Source organism: Schistocerca nitens, chromosome 6 (genome assembly GCF_023898315.1).
Source record: "Schistocerca nitens isolate TAMUIC-IGC-003100 chromosome 6, iqSchNite1.1, whole genome shotgun sequence".
Lineage (NCBI taxonomy): Eukaryota > Metazoa > Arthropoda > Insecta > Orthoptera > Acrididae > Schistocerca > Schistocerca nitens.
Genome location: NC_064619.1, coordinates 222,096,262 through 222,118,526, shown reverse-complemented (window position 1 = coordinate 222,118,526; position 22,265 = coordinate 222,096,262). Strand labels below are relative to the sequence as shown.

The following is a 22,265-nucleotide window of genomic DNA, read 5'->3' as shown; positions in this document are numbered from 1 at the left end:
TGAGTGTTGTGATGTTCTCCTTTTCATCATTTCCAGCCCCTTGATACACTGTCTTTGATCCTTGTTCAGCCAGAACCTTTCCACCCTTTGGATTAAGGAAGAAGGAAGTTTCGTCTCCATTAAAAATTCTATTTGGGTCCTCAAACACTGAAATTAACCCCCTCTCCTCAAAATAACTATGAACCCCCTTAAACCAAAATTTAATATTGAGTGACATTTCTTTGGTTTGTAGTTAAATTTTGGCAAATTCTTGAGCTTAAATTTCTTTAAGTTTTAATTTGTCAGCCAACTGTCTAGCAGATTACAGTAATGTCTTGTTTCGAAACTGGGAACCCTCTTTTCCCCCTCATTTTTACCCATTCAGCTAGCAAATTTTCCTGATCTGCTGAAAATGCTGTAGAAGCTCCCATTTTCATTTGTAATGGGACATGCCCCTTATGTTTCCCCATCAAAGTTACCCTTGGAATCCCAAATTGTTTTGAAGCAGAAGAACAGCTCATTCCATGGTTCACTGCATCAGTGACCTCTATCAAAGACTTGTGAGTATTGTTGATACTTCCTTGGACCCATGTTCTTGGAAAAAACAGTTAAAAATAACAGTTATTTAGAATACTGATAGGCTACTAGAAAATAAAAGATTTAAAATTATCAGATAGCACTCCAAAATTAGACACTTGAATACCTAAAGCTGACACTCTATGTCAGTTATGGGATCTAAGTGACATAGCTTAATAAAACTAATATCATTATGAACAGCATTAAAGCTACTTTCAGATACAGTCTAAAACTCAAGTTGTAATAGGAAATATAAAGTTGACACTCTTGTCATATTTAAGATTATGCTAATTTAAAAGAACCAATAGTTGACATACATGTGAATGCTTAAAGTACTAATTTTATCCCACACTCAACAAAACAAAGGCATAAATAAAGTCTTTTCAGTAACACAAAAGAATTAAAATTAATCTAACATACACAGAAAGAAGTTGAAACACACTGAATGAAACTTACCTGCCTGCGATTTCCTTAAGGTTTGCTTCTTGCTTCTGTCTGCAGTGCAGGTCATAACAAATGTGGCTTTTCCCTCCCAAAACCACGATGCTTTCTCTGTGACTTTGTAGATACCACGGTTAAACAATGTATGTTAAAAGCACAGCCTTCTATATTACTTCATTTCCTTATTTCAAACATTTTAAAATTGTATGTCGACTTTAGGTGACCTGTGAACCATAGGTATCACTCACAGAGGGATCGTGAGGATAAGATTAGAATAATTACTGCATGCACAGAGGCATTCAGTTAATCATTCTTCCCACACTCCATATGTGAATGGAACATGAAGGAACCCTAATAACTAGTACAGTGGGATGTACCCCTTGCCGTGTACTTGACATTGCTTTGCGAAGTATAGATGTAGATTTAGATAAACTGAAGTTTTATGGGATTTATGGTGTAGCCAAACGATAAGTATCAAATCTAACCAAAAGAAACCAGAAAGCTGTATTTAGCAATTCAACCAATGTAGTCCGGGGAATATTATTCTTACTGGGGAGAAATCCTGTATGAGGTTCCCAAGTTTAAGTCTTAGGTCTGCTATTGTTCCTCGTATATGTAAATGATCTTTTGTGTAACATACAACAAACAGAATTAGTACTTTTTGCAGATGACACTAGTATAGTAATCAATCCGAGCATATATGCAGAAAGAGAAGAAATGGTAAACAATGTTCTTAACAGTATCATTGATGGGATTTCTGTAAATGGTCTCATCCTCAATTTTAAAAGGACGCAACATACTCAGTTCTGCACATCTTAAGGGTAGTACACCAGTAGTAAGTCTAACACGTGGTGAGGAGGTAATAAATAGGGTGGAAACTTCAAAATTCTTAAATGTCCCTGTTGATGAGAAATTAAACTGGAAGAAGCACATTTTTGAACTCCTAAAACAACTTTGTTCACCCACATTTGCACTTAGAATCATTGGAGATCAAACCAGTAGGTTGACATATTTTTCATATTTTCATTCAGTAATGTCACATGGAATAATGTTCGGGGGTAACTCATCTTTAAAAAAGAAAGTCTTCATTGCTCAAAATTTATGATGTGAGAATAATATGTGGTGTTCACTTGAGACTCGTGATCATCTGTTTAAGGACAGTACCAGAAGGAAAAATTACATTCATTACTCCACATTCCACATTAAGATTGTCTTTAGCACAGAAAGGGATGCACAGTGCTGCAACTAAAATTTTTGATACTTTACCCAGTGATATAAAATGTCTAACAGATAGCAAAGTTAATTTTGAAAAGAAACTGAAAAGTTTATCCTTGACAACTCTTTCTATTCCACAGAAGAATTTCTATTATTGTAGCATGTAAAAGGTGGGTGGTAGAATTTACCAACTTACACCTGTATTAAAAAAATTATGCAGGTTCAGCATGTATCCATGTTTACAATTTAATTTGTGGGATGAATGAGGAATGACTGTATAAAATATCTTATGTTACATTAATAGCTTTCTTCCCAGTTTGTTGAAAATAAACTGGAAATGACACCTTTACTTCTACTTTTTGTTTTTATCCATGTGTGAGACGTAGAAAGTTTCAGAATAGGCAAAAGAAAATTCTTTCAGGTCACTTTGATCCAGTGCATGTACCAATCTATTTCCATTGTGTAATTAAAAAATTTAAAACAGTTCTGGAAAGAGCACTGGATCCAAGAATGTACTTTTCCAGTTACATGATTTAACAAACATAAAGCCATGTCTTTGTTGTAAACACAGGTAACTGACCTTAAAGGAAACTATAATTAATATACTTACATTGGTATGTATATTCAGCTACACATTTTATAGAAAAATCTTTTCAGGATTCAGAAGACCCTAAACCATATCTCTCAAAAAAAGGTTCAAATGGCTCTGAGCACTATGGGACTTAACATCTGAGGTCATCAGTCCCCTAGAACTTAGAACTACTTAAACCTAACTTACCTAAGGTCATCACACACATCCATGCCCGAGGCAGGATTCGAACCTGCGACTGTAGCGGTTGCGCGGTTCCAGACTGTAGCGCCTAGAACCGCTCGGCCACTCCAGCCGGCTCCAGATGTCTCCGCCATCCCCCCCCCCCCTCTCTCTCTCTCTCTCTCTCTCTCTCTCTCTCTCTCTCTCTCTCTCTCTCCTACAGTATCCTTTGTGATAAAGGATTTCTTTTCTTTATTTTACAATCTGAAATCTCTACTTCTCACAAAAATAATAACTGCAAAATCAGATCATAAAAATTTAATGACTGATGAGCTGTTAACAATACCCTCTTTACAAAAAATGTAAACAGAGTGGCCTGAAACAGTCTGAAAAGGTTGTATGTGTTTTATGGGGTAGGTTGTACTGAGAAATAATTGTTAAGAAAAACAAAGTTAATTAACATTGAAGTTAGCCAATCAAGCCGTTGCGTGTGCAAATTCCAGCAATCCACCATATAAAATTAGTGTCAGTTGTTCTCATAAAATAGACAAAAGTGCATGAAACTGCTCAGCCTTTGGCTCAGGTTCGATCCTTACTTCCGTCCCATGCCCAATTTTTGTATCATTCTCTTCTTTGGTTTTAGGAAAACAAATGAAGAATGTCTTTAGTGATATCGTTTGTGACAGGCTGCTTGAATTTACGTGGTGCAAAGACCTAACTGGCTGCTGTATTAATTAACTCTGAAATGGCACAATATATTACTTTTTTCCCTTAACAGTCATTTCTCAGCCAGCATACCCTGCGACACCCATATAAGCTTTTTGGCCTTTTCCTGACTACGGTGTGTATCAAACTAAGATAACTGACATCATTGTCTCAAGTACTGTACTAGAACAATTTTTATTTCTTCTGTAGAGGTGAAATGCACATATGAATGCAAAAGAGTCAGGTTCAATCCATAAGACCTCTTGTTATGTTACCTGTCCGTTCGCAAAATTGTCAAGAAAGAAAAAAATATTTTTAGAACTTATGCCAGAGAACCGGGCAAATTTCATCACCCCACAGGATAGGCTGCACCTTCCTAGCTATGGCACTGAGACTAACTGTGAAAGCTGATGGGAACATAGAAAGTAAAAACTGCTTCTGGTTTGAGGAAGCCAATAAAAGACTAGCAGGCAGATAACTTGTTCCATGGCAGAAAATCACACACACACACACACACACACACACACACAGAGTCGAAAACAGACTATATATATTTTTAAAAACAATGTACCAGTTTTCTGTTAAAACCAACTGAAAGAAAGATAACACTGTGCTGTGCTAATGTGTGGTTTTGTTTCCTTTTTCTCAGTCAGAACTGTGATAACAGGGCATTTAAACCATTGGACAGAGCGAGGTGGCGCAGTGGTTAGTACACTGGACTCACATTCGGGAGGACGATGGTTCAAATCCGTGTCCAGCTATCCTGATTTAAGTTTTCCATGATGTCCCTAAATCGCTTCAGGCAAATGCCAGGATGGTTCCTTTTAAAGGGCAGGATTGACATCCTTCCCCCTCCTTGCCTAATCCGATGACACCAATGACCTTGCTGTTTGGTCCCCTCCCCCAAATCAACCAACCAACGAAACCATTAGACAAGTTGTTTATACTATAGGTATTTATTGTTTCTTTGTATATATAATTTTAAACAAAAATTGTGTACATAGTAATGTGCTGTTTTGTTTCCTTCCTCACAGTCGCTTTCAACAAAAATCCAATATATTAGGAAAGTTGTACGTATGGCTATCAGCTTGTGAATAGAATACTGCTGTGCAATCTGAATCACCCAAAACTTTTTAATGCTTCCCATTTGCAGATTAAAACTGTGTGAAATAATATCGTTAAAGCCACTATTCTTACAGGTCCAACAGCTGGACTCTCTTGTACCTTGTGTACCAATGATCCCAACTGATTTATCCATTAATTTTAAGTGACTTCAGTTGTGAGTTAAGGTTTCATTTGCAATATAAGTAAACAAGACTCAAGGTCAGGTATTCAAATACGTGGGAATTGTTTTATGTTCAGCGTTTTTTGCCCATTCATGAACTGTTAGTTTTATTATTGCTTTCTGTACAGAATTTTTTTAAAGAAGAGATATAGAAAATAAAAAACCAAAAATGAAAACAAAGGAGTCTTTTTCATTCATATTCAATGCGATTTATTATAATTTCGAGTTCCATCGCTTCAAAATTGCTGAAGTGGCAAAAGTGAGTCAAACATTGTGTCTTGACACAATTCTCAGGGATACCTCAGATTAGAACATATTTCCAGTTCCCATACGTATGTAGCATTTGCAAAGCTTCACCGATTTCACTAGTATCAAACAAGGTATGGCTCTACACTGGATACCAAAATACAATGAATCCAGTTGATGGATTTGTGCTCATAAGGTTGCCCCACCCTGAGCACCAAATATGCAATGAATTCGAATAACTGATTGATGTAAATTAATCTGCATATGAGATTGCTATACTTTGGATACTAAAATGTAAAGCTTTTATTGTTTGGTTGAAAATGAGGTTGCCCCACACTGCATTCCAAAACATAATGAATTCAGATTGAAAAATGATAAACACCTAAGAACATTTATAGTTATTAACACCACAAGTATACTATCATGGCCAATTTGACAGGACATAGACACAACTCAGTAATTGACCAAAGTGTGTGTATGTGTGTGTGTGTGTGGGGGGGGGGGGGGGGGGAGGTGTAGTAATCACTTCATTTCACCACTTGCAGGTATAGGCAGCTGAAGCGATGTCAGTGTGACATGTTGATTTTCTCTCATGTCGTGTGGCTGCATGCCATCTGTATCTTGGGTGATTCAAGGCTCTGCAGGGATGCGCTGGATATATTAAGACTGTGCTTCCTTCACAAGATAGAGCATAGTCATTACAGTGTTGTTGTCTTCACACACAGTGCCTGTTGTGTGCAGTGATTATCTTGCAAAGGTGAAGTCAGTGTGATATTTGGAAGCTGAAGTCGGACAAGGAAAACACAGTTGGATACTTAAGATTCAAGTATCACCATCACAAAAAGTCCAGTTTGGCATAAAATGGAAAGTGAGTATGTTACAAAGTGATACTAGAAATCGGAATGAATGCAGGGAGCTGTCTCGGAAGTCTGAAAACTGAGTTGACTATAGGTTGACATGCATTCTAAAGGCAAAGTGAGAATGCTTTTATGTGAAAAAGCTTCAAAATCACTTCTTCTTTGGCACCTCTGTGTCCTCCTCTCAAAATTGATTCATCATTATCTTCACTCACTGACTGACTGATTTTTCTCTGTCTGTCTCTCCTCTTACTCACTCTCTGCTGTTTTCTTTCTACTATCTGATTGTCTGTCTCTCTCTCTCTCTCTCTCTCTCTCTCTCTCTCGTGTCTGATCTCTCGGCTGCCCCTTGCTCAGCAATTTTGTCTGTTTTCTTCTTCTTTGTTCTCCTTGGTGATGAATTTCCCATCATATCATCTATGTCATTGGTGAGTTCAGTTTGCCATCTTGCCCTGTGAATGATTGACACTGCATAACCACTCCTCCCAATCTTTGTACAGAGTGAAAAAATTTTCAGTCTCATGGTGACTGGCATGTATCCTGGGAATTCCCACATCGCTCTCAGGTGTTCCTAATTGCGGCACTTCACAGTAAAGGCAGGTGGCTCCCCAACAGATTGCTTCAAGTGTTTGCCTGCATCCACGAGTTTTCAAGAGGGCTGTTAATCAAAGGAAATGCCAGTGCCTTGGTGAAGTGTTTTCATGCATTTGTGGTTTGGCATTGGCCCTCTGTTGTCAATCTGTCTGTAAACGGAACACGTCAAACACTTCAGTTAAACCATACCAGTCTGGCTTTCAAGTTGTGGCTTAATTGGAGCCCTCTTGTCCTGAACATCTGGTGGTGAAGTATTACAGGGTATTGAACATACACAAAGCTGGGCATCATGACTGGTCCACAGGAGAGTGTCACAGAAATGCTGAAAAACCTGAAATGGCATATACTTGATGATAAGTACCAAATATTCTGTGAAAGCCTACTTACAAAGTTTCAAGAATCATTATTGACAAAGGAACCATGCCCGTTTATCATCAATGCTAACATTCAGATTTATAATGTAAGCAGGGCTTGGCCACAAATCAAAGTGACAGAAGTGAGCACTCCAGATGGCTATGAGTTCAGAAAAAAATGACATTTTTGGCATGAATTGGGCAAGACATAAGCCTCTTATGTTAGCATAGTTACCAGGCAGTGCTTGGCTCAGCAGGAACAGTACAGACCAGTAACCTGAGGGTGTGGGATTGATCCCTATTTGGAAATTTTTTTTAATTTTTATGTTATTTGCACTGCAGATGGACCAAAATAATGTTTAATATATCATATGTATTGATATTTTCGTAAAAGGGATGGAAAGGAAAGACAAAGGAAAATTTGGGATTGCAAATGAATTTCTAGGAAGGGATTGTGAGGTATACATGAAAACAACTTCTTATATAAAATTATATGTTTTTATTATTTTACAGTCGATGATACTCATGTGCTGGGGCGATATTTATTGTAAAACAAAAAGCAGTTATTCTCGTGGTATCTTTCACACATTATAAAAGCCACATTTTTACAATTTCATGGTTGTTCCAATTTTTTAATTAAAACAAGCTTGGTTTATATTCATAAAAGGTTTCCTCTCATTGCACATTTTGGCACCAACCATGCATAACGCATCATTTCACATAATACAAGGTGCATTCAAGTTCTAAGGCCACCGATTTTTTTTCTCCGGCCTGGAAAGAGATAGAAACATGCGCATTGTTTTAAAATGAGGCCGTGTTCATTGTCAATACGTCCCAGAGATGGCAGCACCGTACGGCAGATGGAATTTTACCGCCAGCGGCGAGAATGAAAACTGTTTTAAATACTTAAAATGGCGATGTTTTCCTTACTTGAACAGCGTGCAATCATTCGTTTTCTGAATTTGCGTGGTGTGAAACCAATTGAAATTCATCGACAGTTGAAGGAGACATGTGGTGATGGAGTTATGGATGTGTCGAAAGTGCGTTCAGGGGTGCGACAGTTTAATGAAGGCAGAACATCGTGTGACAACAAACCGACACAACCTCGGGCTCGCACAAGCCGGTCTGATGACATGATCGAGAAAGTGGAGAGAATTGTTTTGGGGGATCGCCGAATGACTGTTGAACAGATCGCCTCCAGAGTTGGCATTTCTGTGGGTTCTGTGCACACAATCCTGCATGACGACCTGAAAATGCGAAAAGTGTCATCCAGGTGGGTGCCACGAATGCTGATGGACGACCACATGGCTGCCCGTGTGGCATGTTGCCAAGCAATGTTGACGCGCAACGACAGCATGAATGGGACTTTCTTTTCGTCGGTTGTGACAATGGATGAGACGTGGATGCCATTTTTCAATCCAGAAACAAAGCGCCAGTCAGCTCAATGGAAGCACACAGATTCACCGCCACCAAAAAAATTACGGGTAACCACCAGTGCTGAAAAAATGATGGTGTCCATGTTCTGGGACAGCGAGGGCGTAATCCTTACCCATTGCGTTCCAAAGGGCACTACGGTAACAGGTGCATCCTACGAAAATGTTTTGAAGAACAAATTCCTTCCTGCACTGCAACAAAAACGTCCGGGAAGGGCTGCGCGTGTGCTGTTTCACCAAGACAACGCACCCGCACATTGAGCTAATGTTACGCAACAGTTTCTTCGTGATAACAACTTTGAAGTGATTCCTCATGCTCCCTACTCACCTGACCTGGCTCCTAGTGACTTTTGGCTTTTTCCAACAATGAAAGACACTCTCCGTGGCCGCACATTCACCAGCCGTGCTGCTATTGCCTCAGCGATTTTCCAGTGGTCAAAACAGACTCCTAAAGAAGCCTTCGCCGCTGCCATGGAATCATGGTGTCAGCGTTGTGAAAATGTGTATGTGTGCAGGGCGATTACGTCGAGAAGTAACGCCAGTTTCATCGATTTCGGGTGAGTAGTTAATTAGAAAAAAAATCGGAGGCCTTAGAACTTGAATGCACCTCGTATTGGCAAGCATAGCTGGTTACGTATGATGGAATGTATTTTGATACATTCTTCTCTGGATGTGACTCCCCTTTCCTCTCTTGACGAGTTAATGAGTTATTTTTGAAGTTTTTTGATCAAATTCTTTACTGCTTGATAAAAGCTATAAATCACAGAGTTGCTGTACTGTAGTGTATTTGGGGGTACTATATGAGAGCAATCCTTCATTTTGAAAAATCATATACTTGTGGAATTGGTTGTCCTCCCCATGAGTCAGTTACCAGAAAAAAACAAGTTTTCCTGCATATTGGACTGTAGGGCTTCATCACATCAGTCAAAAACTTTTTGTATTAAGCTGTCGTAGATTTCCCAGATTTTGATGAATGACGACATTTCTGTATTTTGCCACATACTTATCTACCAATTTTTGAAGCCTTGGCCAATGTGAGCCGGTCCTCTTTTGTAGGCATATGTAGAATGTTGCTAATAATTTTCTGGAAAGGGTTACAGTATATTGTGCTATATGTGAGTGGGCCACTTTGTTCATATCCTGTCATTTCACGAGGAATCATTTGCCTGTTGATGGTCTGTGTTCAGTTACAAGTTGATTGGTACTGGGAATTTGGAAAGAGAACATACAAGTGTAAATATGTTATCATACAGGATATAAAAAAAGAGTATATCGATTGACTTCAACAAATGAGAATTCTTGACATACCTGTTTGATTGAACTCTTTAATTACAATTCCATTTTGCAAAATTATTTTCTGTGTCCTCATGGACACTGTAAGTACAATTAGTTGTTGGATATTTATGTGCAATCCCAAATTTTTCTGCTCCTTTCCATTTCATGCCTTTTATCAGAAAGTTAATACATTCAGTATGTTGAGCATTATTTTGGTTCACCTGATGTGTAAATAATGTTAAAATTGAAAAGGAAACAAAGTTTCCAAATAGGGAATCGGGCCTCTCACCCTCGGATTCCATTCTGTGCTCTTTTCACTAAACCAACCGTTGTCTGGAAACTGTGTTATAAATGGCTATGCCTCACTCGATCCACATCAGTATTTTTTTTAAATTTATTTTGTTATTATTATTTAAAATGAACACTCAGCCATCTGGAGCTCCCAATTCTGTCACTTTCATTACTGGCCGAGTCCTGCATGTACCCTAAATTTGAATGGCGATGAAGATTTGATGTAGCCTCCTCCTCCTCCTCCTTCGTCTTCTTCTTCTTTAGCTTCTGCCTTTCTCCCACAGTTTTCACGGGGTCGACAGAGTTACTATCAGATTTGGCATGGTTAGTTTGAAGGGGTGGCCAGATGCCCTTCCTGCCACCACCCCATACCCCCCCGGATGAAATCAGTGTACCCTAGCTGTCTGCGTCTAGTGTAAAGCATGGAAGAGTGTGAATGTGTATCAAATGTATACGGGTCGTGTAACTGAGGCAGGTGGATTCGATCCAGGGCCAGCGCACCTACCCAAGTCAGGGAAGCAGCACATTAGTGCTCTCAGCTAACCTGGCGGGTTTGGTGTGGTCTCCTTGTGAGTGAGAAATTCGTGGATATACTACTGTCACCCATGTATCACTTCTATAGGGGACAGTGAAGACAAGATTACACATATTACTGCACACAGGGGCTTTTAAATTATCATTTTCCACAAGGGAATGGAATGCGAAGAAACTTCCTAGTACAGTGGGAAATATCGTCCATCATGCGTTTCACAATGGACGCGCACACACACACACTCACTCACTGAAACACAGTAACCTATATATGTAAATAAAACAATATAACAAATGGATGGCCAGCCTACCCTACTCAAACCAGGAATCTATCCAAATAGATCGCCAAACTTTGTCACAGCAACAGAGGCGTATATATTCATCCCTTATCCAAAATGCAGCAACTTCGGTTAACTTCATGAAATTCATCACAAACATGGCACCTACGTACTCAGCCATCAGACTGTACAACTGAGCCACAGACTGTACAACTGGAAGACCTATATCTTTCTTGCCATATCATCATTCATTATACATGCAATGACATGCAAGTGAATTTCCTCATCAAAACAAGTACAAAGTAAACATTAAATCTCCAGTCATTAACAACACACCCAACTAACAATTCTAGAGCCAAAAACAAATCTGTAGTCAGCAACTAATGAAATTGCGGTAACTCACTAACTAAACTCCAAACACAATTCCAATATGAAGCATACATGTAATACACAACACCTGACAAAGAACACTGCATCAGTCCAGTCACACACCAACAATACTCAAAAGCAAATTCAAAACATCAACATTCAACAGTAGAGACTGCCACAATAACTACAGAGCACTTTATTCAAACACATTCCACTTAAAATCTGCTGGCAACAATGATGTCACATACCACAACGTAGTTACGTCAAATGTCAAAGCAAGTGACCGGTACTGCACATTTGAGTTGACCCAAGCAAATGACTGATCTTTAACCTGTAGCAGGTACTTCTTTAATTTCTCTTCACACTAATTATGATTTATTAGTGTGTAAGTCAAAACCATGGACTACTGCAGTTTCACTTTTCCTCTTCATGTTTCTTACACTTTGCCTTTGGTAGGCCAGAGAATTCATTTCAGCACATTTTCCCCATCTTGCCTGCCTATTTGGTACCAAACCATTGCAAGCAGTTAGTTTCTCAAAAAACTTCTGATTTTCAGAGGTTAAATTTGTATATGGATTCATCACAAGGTTCCAGTGCAGTTGACAATTACTAAGATTTCTTTTCTGTATTGAACAATATAGTTTTGTTTTCTGTAGCATTTGAATACAATAACACAGTAAACCAATATTTGATGAGGCAGGCAGTTTTGTTCAGATCATTATTTCCATCCTCAGACTGTGGGTAACACACATATAGCATTTTGACTCTCTTTGTCGCACGATCTTGTACATAGAAGAGCATTTTCCATTAAATATTTATCTATTTCTCCCTACAGTGCTGGGTTGTAAGAATATTTGCTCATTTCAATTTTTCCCCTCTCTATAGTGAAACAAAGAAATTCTTTGTGGGTGTGACACATCTTTACCAGTCTCCCTCCGTCTTCCTCTCCCACCCCACCCCACCCCACCCCTCTCCTCTCCCTATATCATCTTTCTCCCTTCCTCATCTTAGTTAGTTGCTTATTAATAGGTCACTATTAAAGTAGTAAAAACCTCTGCATTAAAACCTAAGCAATTGGCTTGTTTACCCACAAAATGCCACCTCATATGGTGTCTGTTAAATTGAAATAAGTAAGGATACAGATATTTCAGTTTTAGTCACAGAACTTAATATAAAGTTAATATACCTGTTTGCCATTACAACAGTTTATCCTAAGGGCCATTACACCTTGTTAAAGTTTCTGACAACCTTTCTATTGCCAAATTATTTATTTTGTAACAAGTAAAGGAAGTCGCACTCTACTTATATGGCGATGAAATACCCATTCTTGCTTATTAAATCAAAAGTACTTTCATCTAATTTATGAGCTGGAACTAAATCTTACACAATTTTTGTATAGTTATAAATAGTAATTCACACTTCAGAAATGTAATTGCATACAATATTTAAGAGAATGGTTGTTTAAAAATAAAATAACTGTTATTTGTATAATATTTAACAGTTGCAGTTTTAATGTTTGCAGGAAACAATATGTCTGGCCCAAGTCTTGCCCTCGCCTCGTTGACAGCCACTTACACTGATTCGGAGGCAGAAGATGAAGCAGGCGAGGAAGAAAATTCCCCAGGTGCTAGTAGTGTGAACTCCGTTGTATCCAACACAGCCACTCCTCCAGCCACGGCACCTATTACAACAACAACAACAACTACAACAACACAAGTTTCTATTGTGAGTAGCAAAGTTGCCCGCCTTGTGTCATACCACGATGAAACTGTGGTATCAGACGACGATGAGGAAGGCGGTCAGCGCGTGTCAGTAGGCAGCGAGGAGCCTGAAGATGGAGGCGAGACTCCTGCTGCGAACCCAGCAGATGTGAATGATGTTATATTGTTTTCTGAACCAAAGGGTCGTTGTTCGAATGAATTGCAAGAAAAAATTAGTAGACTGCATGAAAAGATGATGTCTTCTGGTTTGGACATGAATCATGTTATACAACAGCGGAAGGTTTGTAACATTTAATTATGACCTTTTGTTATTAGCTCAGTTTTGTGTAAGTTTTATGATTAGAAAAGTAGAATAATTTGAAGAACTTTATTGAACAGGAATAAAACTTTAAAAAAACAAAAGGAATTATGTACTGAATTACTGTGAATTTTGTGTTTACAGTTGGACTTTCCACAATCATTTTACAGATATAATAGAATTTTCTTAAGTTCATTATTTTTCTGTTAAGTGAAAAATGGACGAGCCCCCCACTCTCTCTCTCTCTCTCTCTCTCTCTCTCTCTCTCTCTCTCTCTCTCTCTCTCTCGTCATTTCCTTATGTACATAATACATAAATTACTCATTCATTTTGTGCTTCATAAGCTGATTGCTTGCTCCCTGTAAGTTGATAGGTTAGTACACTTATCAAATAGTTTAACTCAGTGAGATCCAATATTTGCAGGTGAAAGTGATAGTTAAAATTTTTTAAAATTTTTCAACTAATATGAGGTGTTTTCATACTCCATGTTAGCAGTAATTTAACTGTACTTGTATGAGGTGCCTGTAACACAGTTTAATTTGATGATTTTTTTTCCACAGTTGCAACTATTAATTTTTAGGTTATTTTCAAACTGTTTTGCCATTGTGACTAAAATAAGTAGGAGCATTATATATGATCATGAAGACTGCTAAATCCTAAGGTGGTGTGGTTTTAGTATGTGGATGCAAAATGTTAGCTTATTTTATTGTAAGGACGTTTGAGTTGAAGTGTCATTTAAGTTATCCACTGCTTCTAACCCCCTATAAGCAACCTGTTAGATACATGTAGAATATCTATGACACGTGTGTGTCATCTTTATAAGTATGCTGTGTACCTTTCTCATATGTGTGTATCATGTTGTTACAGCAAAAAATCAACTGCACAAATCACCGTAATGCTATGGAGTTATTCCATAAAGAACTATCAGTTTTGAATCTCCCAGTCAGCTTCCTCTTTTTCTGTTACAAATAGCCTGAAAGTTGTGCTTTTCTGTACATATCAATGAACCCAAAATTTTAATTATTTCATTCATCTGTCTTAAATAATGCTACATCAACTTCTGAGGTTGAATCTGCACTTGATGTACCAAGTGTGACAGAAAGATGCTTAAACATAATAGTATGCACTACCCTCTGTCCTCCAAACTTACAGGTGTTTATCACTGTTTCCATTCCTTCATTGTAGGACCACTTGCAGAACTGCAGTGCCATCCAGTCAGTAACCCATCAGTAGGTTTGATCACTGACCAGTTCCTTCCTTTTGAGTAGCTCCATATGTGGAGACTCTAATAGTAACATCAGACTGTTTGCAAATGATGCTTTTAGCTATAATAAAATATTGTATGAAAACCCTATGCAAATATTCACTCGATCTTGGTAAGATTTCATGTTGGTGTAAAGTTTGATAGCTTGCTGTAAATGTTCATAAATGCAAAATAGTGCTCATCACAAAATGAAAAAAAAAAAAAAAAAAAAATGAAAAGAAAAGAAAAACATAGCATCCTATGACAGCAACATCAGTAAGTCAGAATATGAATAATTCAAGTCTTAAATACACTGGTTTTAATAATTTGGTGGGATATAAAATGGCTTAGTCTTAGGTAAACCAAGTTGAAGATTTTGGTTTATTCATAGAATACTAGGAAAAGACAATAATTCTACAAAGGAGATTACTCATAAAATATTTGTACAAAGACTAACAGGAGATACAGAATGTGTACAAAGAAATGGTGCAGGAGTGACTCAAGTTTTTTGACCAGTAGAAGAATGTCAGGGAAATGCTGAAAAACCTCTACTAGTAGAAACTTGAAGGTGAAAGTTTCAGGAACCAGTTTTAAGCAGAGTCTAGGGTGTACTACAGCCCCTATATATAGTTCCCGTGTAGACCACAAACACAAGGACAGTATAATTACAGCACACATGGAAGCATTTTGGCAGTCATTCTGGTATACAGGTTATTGATGTAGACATATACTGAAGCCTGTTTACAGACAGACAGTGTTTTATGTTTATGCAGGCTGCCTAGAGAAAAATACAAATTTTCTTCACACTATTGAGATTCATTGTTTAAGTTTTATTTAATTTACTGCATTGATTTTGTCCTCCCCTTTAAAGCAGGCTTGAAGTTCATCCTCGACTGACACACAATCCAGAGTTGCATGAAAAATGCAGTGTGGGATACAAAAACAGTTAATCTTCTTCACCATATTTCATAGCTCTAGATTTTGAGTAACTTGGTGATTCTTTTTCAATGTTCTTCCATTTAAGTTTTCCATTACCTCTTTCTCTTATACGTAAATATGAACCAGTGCACACTGCAGGCATATGTCACAGTTTGTAGCAGAATTTAAAAGAGTAAATGAAATCTTCCACGCTGAATTACAATTTACAGTGAACATGAAGTACTTATACATGTACGAACAGAGCTTTAGTAGATAACATTCAGAAACTGCTATGAGTCTGATACAACACCCCTTTCACACTGAATTGTACTTGGTAGTGACACCAGTCATATGATATGGTGAAGGTACTGTATTGCTGACGCAGAGGCAGTAATATGAGGCCACTTTTAATGTAATAAATTACAAGAAAATAACCATAATTTTGGCTTCTTTTTGACACAAAGGGTAACTGGTTTGTGGTGGTATCAAATTGATGCATAATTACAATAGTTGCTACAGAGGTTTTTTATCGTTTGTCATCTGTTATATGGAGTGCTAGTGATATGCTAAAGCATACACATTACATTTTACAGGTGTGAAGAAAGGTCCAAAGTTGTTTATGAGCTAAAGAAAATGGATTGTGTTGCATGGACAAGCAGAAAGTTTTGAAATTCAGTTGTTCGAATGATATGGAAGAGCAAAGACAGCTTGAAATGCCTGTGCTTGTAATTGGGGGAATGCTACGTGGAAAGGTGCAAGAAGAAAATGGTGTTACACTTTCAGAGAGATCTTCTATAATGTGAGTCATTCTGCAGATACAGGACAAGCACTCACTTTGATTACATCTATATAAATACTTTAATCCACAGTGGTCTTCATCAGTATGTCAGTATCAACAAACATCTTGAAGTGTGAACAGTCAGATATTGTGCAGCATTTGCATCCCACTGTTGCAACTGAAGTGGCCTGCTGTGGTTACTATGCACCCAAAATTGAAGTATCCAGTAACAGATAGTCCACAATGACAAAAAGTCCCATTCTGTCATTGACAACAGTCTAAAGAAATGACTGAGCATAAAAAAAGGGAATATCTCCACAAAAACTGCCATGCGCTATTAATTGGAATACAGATATAACCTATCATTGCCGTGGTCACAATTCATTAAAAGGGAGACTGCATTAAGTAATATTGGCTCAGGAGAAATGTTATTACTCCATGAAATGATAAAAGCTTGTATGAACTGTGTTGGAAAGTTTTTGCGTATCTCCAGCATATCCTGCACATTGTTACCTGTCTTCCTTGTTGTTCTCTGTGATAGGTCTCTCAGTACTCAAATTGATCTTAATAGTTCCTTGACTGTTTAAACTCCTTTTTCCAGATTTACTCAGCTGTTGATTCAGACAAGTGCTAAATGTTGACAGGCAGTTTCAGACATTCTAGAACAATATTTTCAGTTCTTTCCTTTTTACCATGCCGAGTAAATACATTTGAAATTGGAAGTAATGCTGGGCAAAATTTTGCATCAACCTGTATTCTGATTAAAATAACTTTGTGGGTGGTGTTTTAGTGAGTATAGTGGTAGTGGTGGAGGACAACAGATGGGTATCTGTTGAAAGGCCAGACAAATGTGTGGTTCCTGAAGAGGGGCAGCAGCCTTTTTAGTAGTTGCAGGGGCAACAGTCTGGATGATTGACTGATCTGACCTTGTCATGTTAACCAAAACGACCTTGCTCTGCTGGTGCTGCGAACAGCTGAAAGCCAGGGGAAATGACAGCTGTAATTTTTCCCGAGGGCATGCAGCTTTACTGTATGGTTAAATGATGATGGCGTCCTCTTATGTAACATTTTCTGGAGGTCAAATAGTCCCTCATTCGGATCTCCAGGCGGGCACTACTCAGGAGGCCATCGTTGTCAGGAGAAAGAAAACGCGTTCAACGAATCGGAGCGTGGATTGTCAGATTGCTTAATCGGGCAAATAGCTTAGAAAATTTAAGAACGGAAGTGGATACATTAAAGTTAGACATAGTGGGAATTAGTGAAGTTTGGTGGCAGCAGGAAGAAGACTTGTGCTCAGGTGAATACAGTGTCATAAATAAAAAATCAAATAAGGGTAATGCAGGAGTAGGTTTGATAATGAATTAAAAAATGGGTGTGTGGATAAGCTACTACAAAATGGCTCTGAGCACTATGGGACTTAACATCTATGGTCATCAGAGACCATTGGAGAAAAGAGAACCACGTGTATGAATATCAGGAGCTCAGCTGGAGTAGTACTAAGCAAAGAAGGAAAAGCAGAAAGGTGAAAGGAGTATATAGAGGGTCTATGCAAGGGCAGTGTTCTTGAGGGCAGTATTATGGAAATGGAAGAGGACATAGACGAAGATGAAATGGGAGATACAATACTGTGTGAAGAATTTGAGAGTGCACTCAAAGACCTAAATCAAAACAAGGCTCCAGGACTAGACTACATTCCATTGGAACTACTGATAGCCTTGGGAGAGCCAGCCATGATGAAACTCTTCCATCTGGTGAGGAAGATGTATGAGACAGATGAAATATCCTCGAGACTTCAAGAAAAATTTAGTAATTCCAGCCCCAAAGGAAGCAATGTTGACAGGTGTGAAGATTACCGAACTATCAGTTTAATAAGTCATGGCTGCAAAATACTAACACGAATTCTTTGAAGACAAATGGAAAAACTGGTAAAAGCTGCTTTTGACAACGTTGACTGGAATAATTTCTTTCAAATTCTGAGGGTGGCAGGGGTAAAACACAGGGGGCAAAAGGCTATTTTCAATTTGTACAGAAACCAGTTGGCAGTTATACGAGTCGAGGGGCACGAAAGGGAAGCAGTGGTTGAGAAGGGAGTGAGACAGGGTTGTAGCCTATCCCCGATGTTATTCAATCTGTATATTGAGCAAGCAGTAAATGATAAAAGAAAATTTTGGAGTACGAATTGAAATCCGTGGAGAAGAAATAAAAACCTTGAGGTTTGCCAACAACATTGTAATTCTGTCAGAGACAGCAAAGGACCTCGGAGAGCAACTGAACAGAGTGGACAGTGCCTTGAAAGGAGGATATAAGATGAACATCAACAAAAGGAACATGGAGGATAATGGAATGTACTCAAATTAAATCAGGTGATGCTGAGGGAATTAGATTAGGAAATGAGACACTCAGAGTAGTAGATGAGTTTTGCTATTTGGGGAGCAAAATAACTGATGATGGTCGAAGTAGAGAGGATATAAAATGTAGACTGGCAATGGCAAAGAAAGCGTTTCTGGAGAAGAGAAATTTGTTAACATCGAGTGTAGATTTAAGTGTCAGGAAGTCGTTTCGGAAAGTATTTGTATGGAGTGTAGCCATGTATGGAAGTGAAACATGGACGATAAATAAGTTGGACAAGAAGAGAATAGAAGCTTTTGAAATGTGGTGCTACAGTAGAATGCTGAAGATTAGATGGGTAGATTACATAACTAATGAGGAGGTATTGAATAGGATTGGGGAGAAGAGAAATTTGTGGCATAACTTGACTAGAAGAAGGAATCGTTTGGTAGGACACTTTCTAAGGCATCAAGGGATCACCAGTTTAGTATTGGAGGGAAGTGTGGAGGTTAAAAGTTGTAGAGGGAGATGAAGAGATGAATACACTTAAGCTGGTTCAGCGCAGTAGTTACTTGAAAATGAAGCAGCTTGCACAGGATAGAGGAGCTTGGAGAGCTGCATCAAACCAGTCTGGACTGAAAACCACAACAACAACATAGGTAGAAGATTGTCACCAGACAATTGTAGTTCTTTCTTGGGCACCACGTGCTCACTTTCTTTGCAGGTAAAACAGAGTTTCATCAAGTGTGTCTGGCTGTATGCCAGCAGCACTGTTCCTCTCCCCTCAAAGTTATTTTGTTCAAGCTATAATACATAGGCCAGTTGCTATGACACTTTTTTTCTTTTCCTTTCCACATCATTTCACATTTTATGTTTGCACCGTGACTGAACTTTTCTTACATATTTCTGTTTTTCTATTTGAATGTCATCTTTCTGTTCCTCAGGACTTTCGGAACCCAAGTATTTATGAGAAGCTGATTCAGTTCTGCAGTATCAATGAACTCGGCACAAACTATCCTGCACATGCGTATGATCCATTACGCTGGGGAAAAGAGTCATTTTACGAGGAACTGGCACGTGTTCAGAAGGCAGAAATGGAGCGTCGAGAAAAGGAGAGGCGCGAGAAGACTCGTGTTGAATTTGTTTCTGGGACAGCCAAACGTCCTGCTGGAGGTGCAGGGTCAGGGGAGGAGGATAAAATGCGTCGGAAATCAAAATGGGACCAAGTGGGTACATTATTGGCATCCAATACGACAGCTGCTGGTGCACAAGCTGGCATTCTAAAGCCGGGTCTTGTTCAGCAGCCTGCACTAACTACTTCAGCAACTGGTACCAAAGGGACTGTAATTTCAGCATTTGGATCTCTGCCTAAGAAACCACGAATATAACTGTTAATTTGTACAGAACTATAAATTTATTAAACTTTTTTGTGGTATGTATGTGGGACACTATATATGGTATGTTTGTACATAGCCTTCTGATTTTCTACCTGTATTCCTAGTCTGAAAATACGACTTTTGGATAAAGGCCTGAAAAGCAATTGGTGAAAACATTGCTATCAAAATTTTTGCCTTTTTTCTGAAAGATGGCTGCCTTTCATTTGGAATATAACTTTCCTGTCATGTAAGATTTGAATTTCCTTTCTAATTTACAGGGAAATGAGTACAAATAAGACGGATGATTTTTTATGCTGTTAATCAGTGAAATGTCATGCTTATTCCAAACATAACTATTGTATGTTCAACAATTCATTGTGTTTAATCTTCCCTACTTCCTAATGTCACACTCTTTTCTGAATGAAAAGGAAAAGTTGCTATAATACTCATTTCTTCTTGTAAACATTCCATATTTATTCCACTATGAAACCTTGAAAGAAATGTTATCAAAGGGAGGCAAGTAAATTTTTGAAGTATTAGAAACATATGCTGACTACCAGAAGTGTAAATTTAAATAGGTCATTGTACAACAACAACAAAAAATTTCCTGTAGGGAGAAATGTATTGTAAAATTAAGTTATTGCTCGGGGAAGATAGTTATATCACCTTCAACTGAGGCTGGAGTACATCCGTTTATGTAAAAAATAATCCAGAATTGACAGTTTTGATGTATTATACTTCTTCTTCTTTGTTATTGTTCAAACGAGGCCTCATTTTATGCATTTATTATATGATGAGTAACAAGTATTGCATTGACTTTCTGCTGCTTTGGGGCAACTGACCTATACTTTATTTATTCCATTAAAGGCATTTTTGAGACTATAGGAAGAAACTGCTTTTGAAGCAGTGAAACCTTACTGTATTGCAGCTAATATGTATCATACAGTGACATACCAGCTTATTTTTATATCAGAAGTGTGTTGGCCACCATTAACTGATGTTCACATGAATGGAAATTTTTCATAGTCCCAATAAAAATTGCTCCAACACAGACAGCTGAGATGTCCTTTTTATTTTCTTTTTTACCCATTTCTTAAAACCCCTGTTTTTAGAATTAAAACAGTATAACTTAAATCCATTTATGTTATGTTAAATTAATGTCACTTGGATTAGCATCATTTGTTGTGTGCTCATCCCATGAGTTCATCTCTGAATGATGACTGCTTCATTCTTTTCCCACAATACTCCAATGACAAGCAAACTGTGCAATAACAGCGGAGATTGTAATGAATATTTGTAATCATATTCATTTCACTCATGTTTATACAGATGAGTGAATGCAGCCTCATTTATAAAATAAGCAAATACCGTGCATCCTAATAGTGGTCTTTTTGTGTAAAAGAGCTCTTATTGTAAACTGCTGGAAAATGGTATAAACATTCCCCCAATTTGCGTTTTAGTAACCTCCTTGTGTATGAATGATTGTTGTATTGTTTAAAGTGTTATAGTATTATTTAATTAGATTTCTAAGATCAGCTACATTTCTATTAATTGCAGTGTACAACAGCTACAATAGAGTTATTAAAAAATATGAATTGTACTGTTATATCAGCTTGTGTTGCAATATCCATCATAAACCTGAAAATCACACATTATTTGTATATTATTTATATATTTTCCTCTGGATTCGTGAATGCTCCATTTCTCACAGTATAGGTTTCAGATATTTTTATAATTGAAAGAGAATAGAAGAAATGAGTATGTATTTTAGCTAAGTCAAAACTAGCATCTACATCTACACTATCTTAACAAAATAATGTCCAATGTACACAAGCTAAAAAACAAAAGAGAAAAATAGGGATAATGAACAACATAATCTGTTGTGTACATAAGTGTGGAAAAAGTATGCTGTATAGTTAAAAGTTTTTGATGGTTAGGCAATGGGATGTCAGCTACAGATTACTGTGATGAGGCAGCTATAAGCTTTACTCTTTTGTCAATGAAAAGGGGGGGGGGCATGGCAAAAATAAATTCATCACAAATGTAACAATTATTTAATATTACTTGCACACAATTTCAGAGAATGCAGTACAATCTGTGTAGATGTTATCTAGTGTCCTACTGTTAATTTCTCAACAGTGAATGACACATGAATATACAGGGTGTCTCACCTAACTCTGCCACCTCAAATATCTCTGGAATAACAATAGATATTCAAAAACGGTTTTCACCAGCATGAACATATGGCAGGGGCTTAGGTAACCAAATACTATGTGAAATTTTAAAACATAAACAAATACTATTTTCAACAGAAACTTGTGTATTTTTAAATGGAAACCCCCTATTATTTCGTATGCAATCAATAGCATGAAAAATCACAAAAATCATGGCATTGGTTGCATCGCAATATGTCAATTACATCCC

General features: G+C 37.8%; 1 protein-coding gene across 2 annotated transcripts in view; it reads left to right on the top strand.

Annotated features, from left to right (window-relative positions):
* Nucleotides 1–20,901, top strand: part of LOC126262893 (SAP30-binding protein) — a 37,354-nt gene extending 16,453 nt beyond the window's left edge. For both annotated transcript variants that reach the window (XM_049959789.1, XM_049959788.1), the window contains exons 2-3: nucleotides 12,702–13,180; nucleotides 19,410–20,901. In XM_049959789.1, coding sequence (XP_049815746.1) covers nucleotides 12,710–13,180; nucleotides 19,410–19,853 — 915 coding nt within the window. In that variant the 5' untranslated portion in view covers nucleotides 12,702–12,709 and the 3' untranslated portion in view covers nucleotides 19,854–20,901. The remainder of the gene's footprint in view (nucleotides 1–12,701; nucleotides 13,181–19,409) is intronic.
* The last annotated feature ends 1,364 nt before the right edge of the window (nucleotides 20,902–22,265 follow it).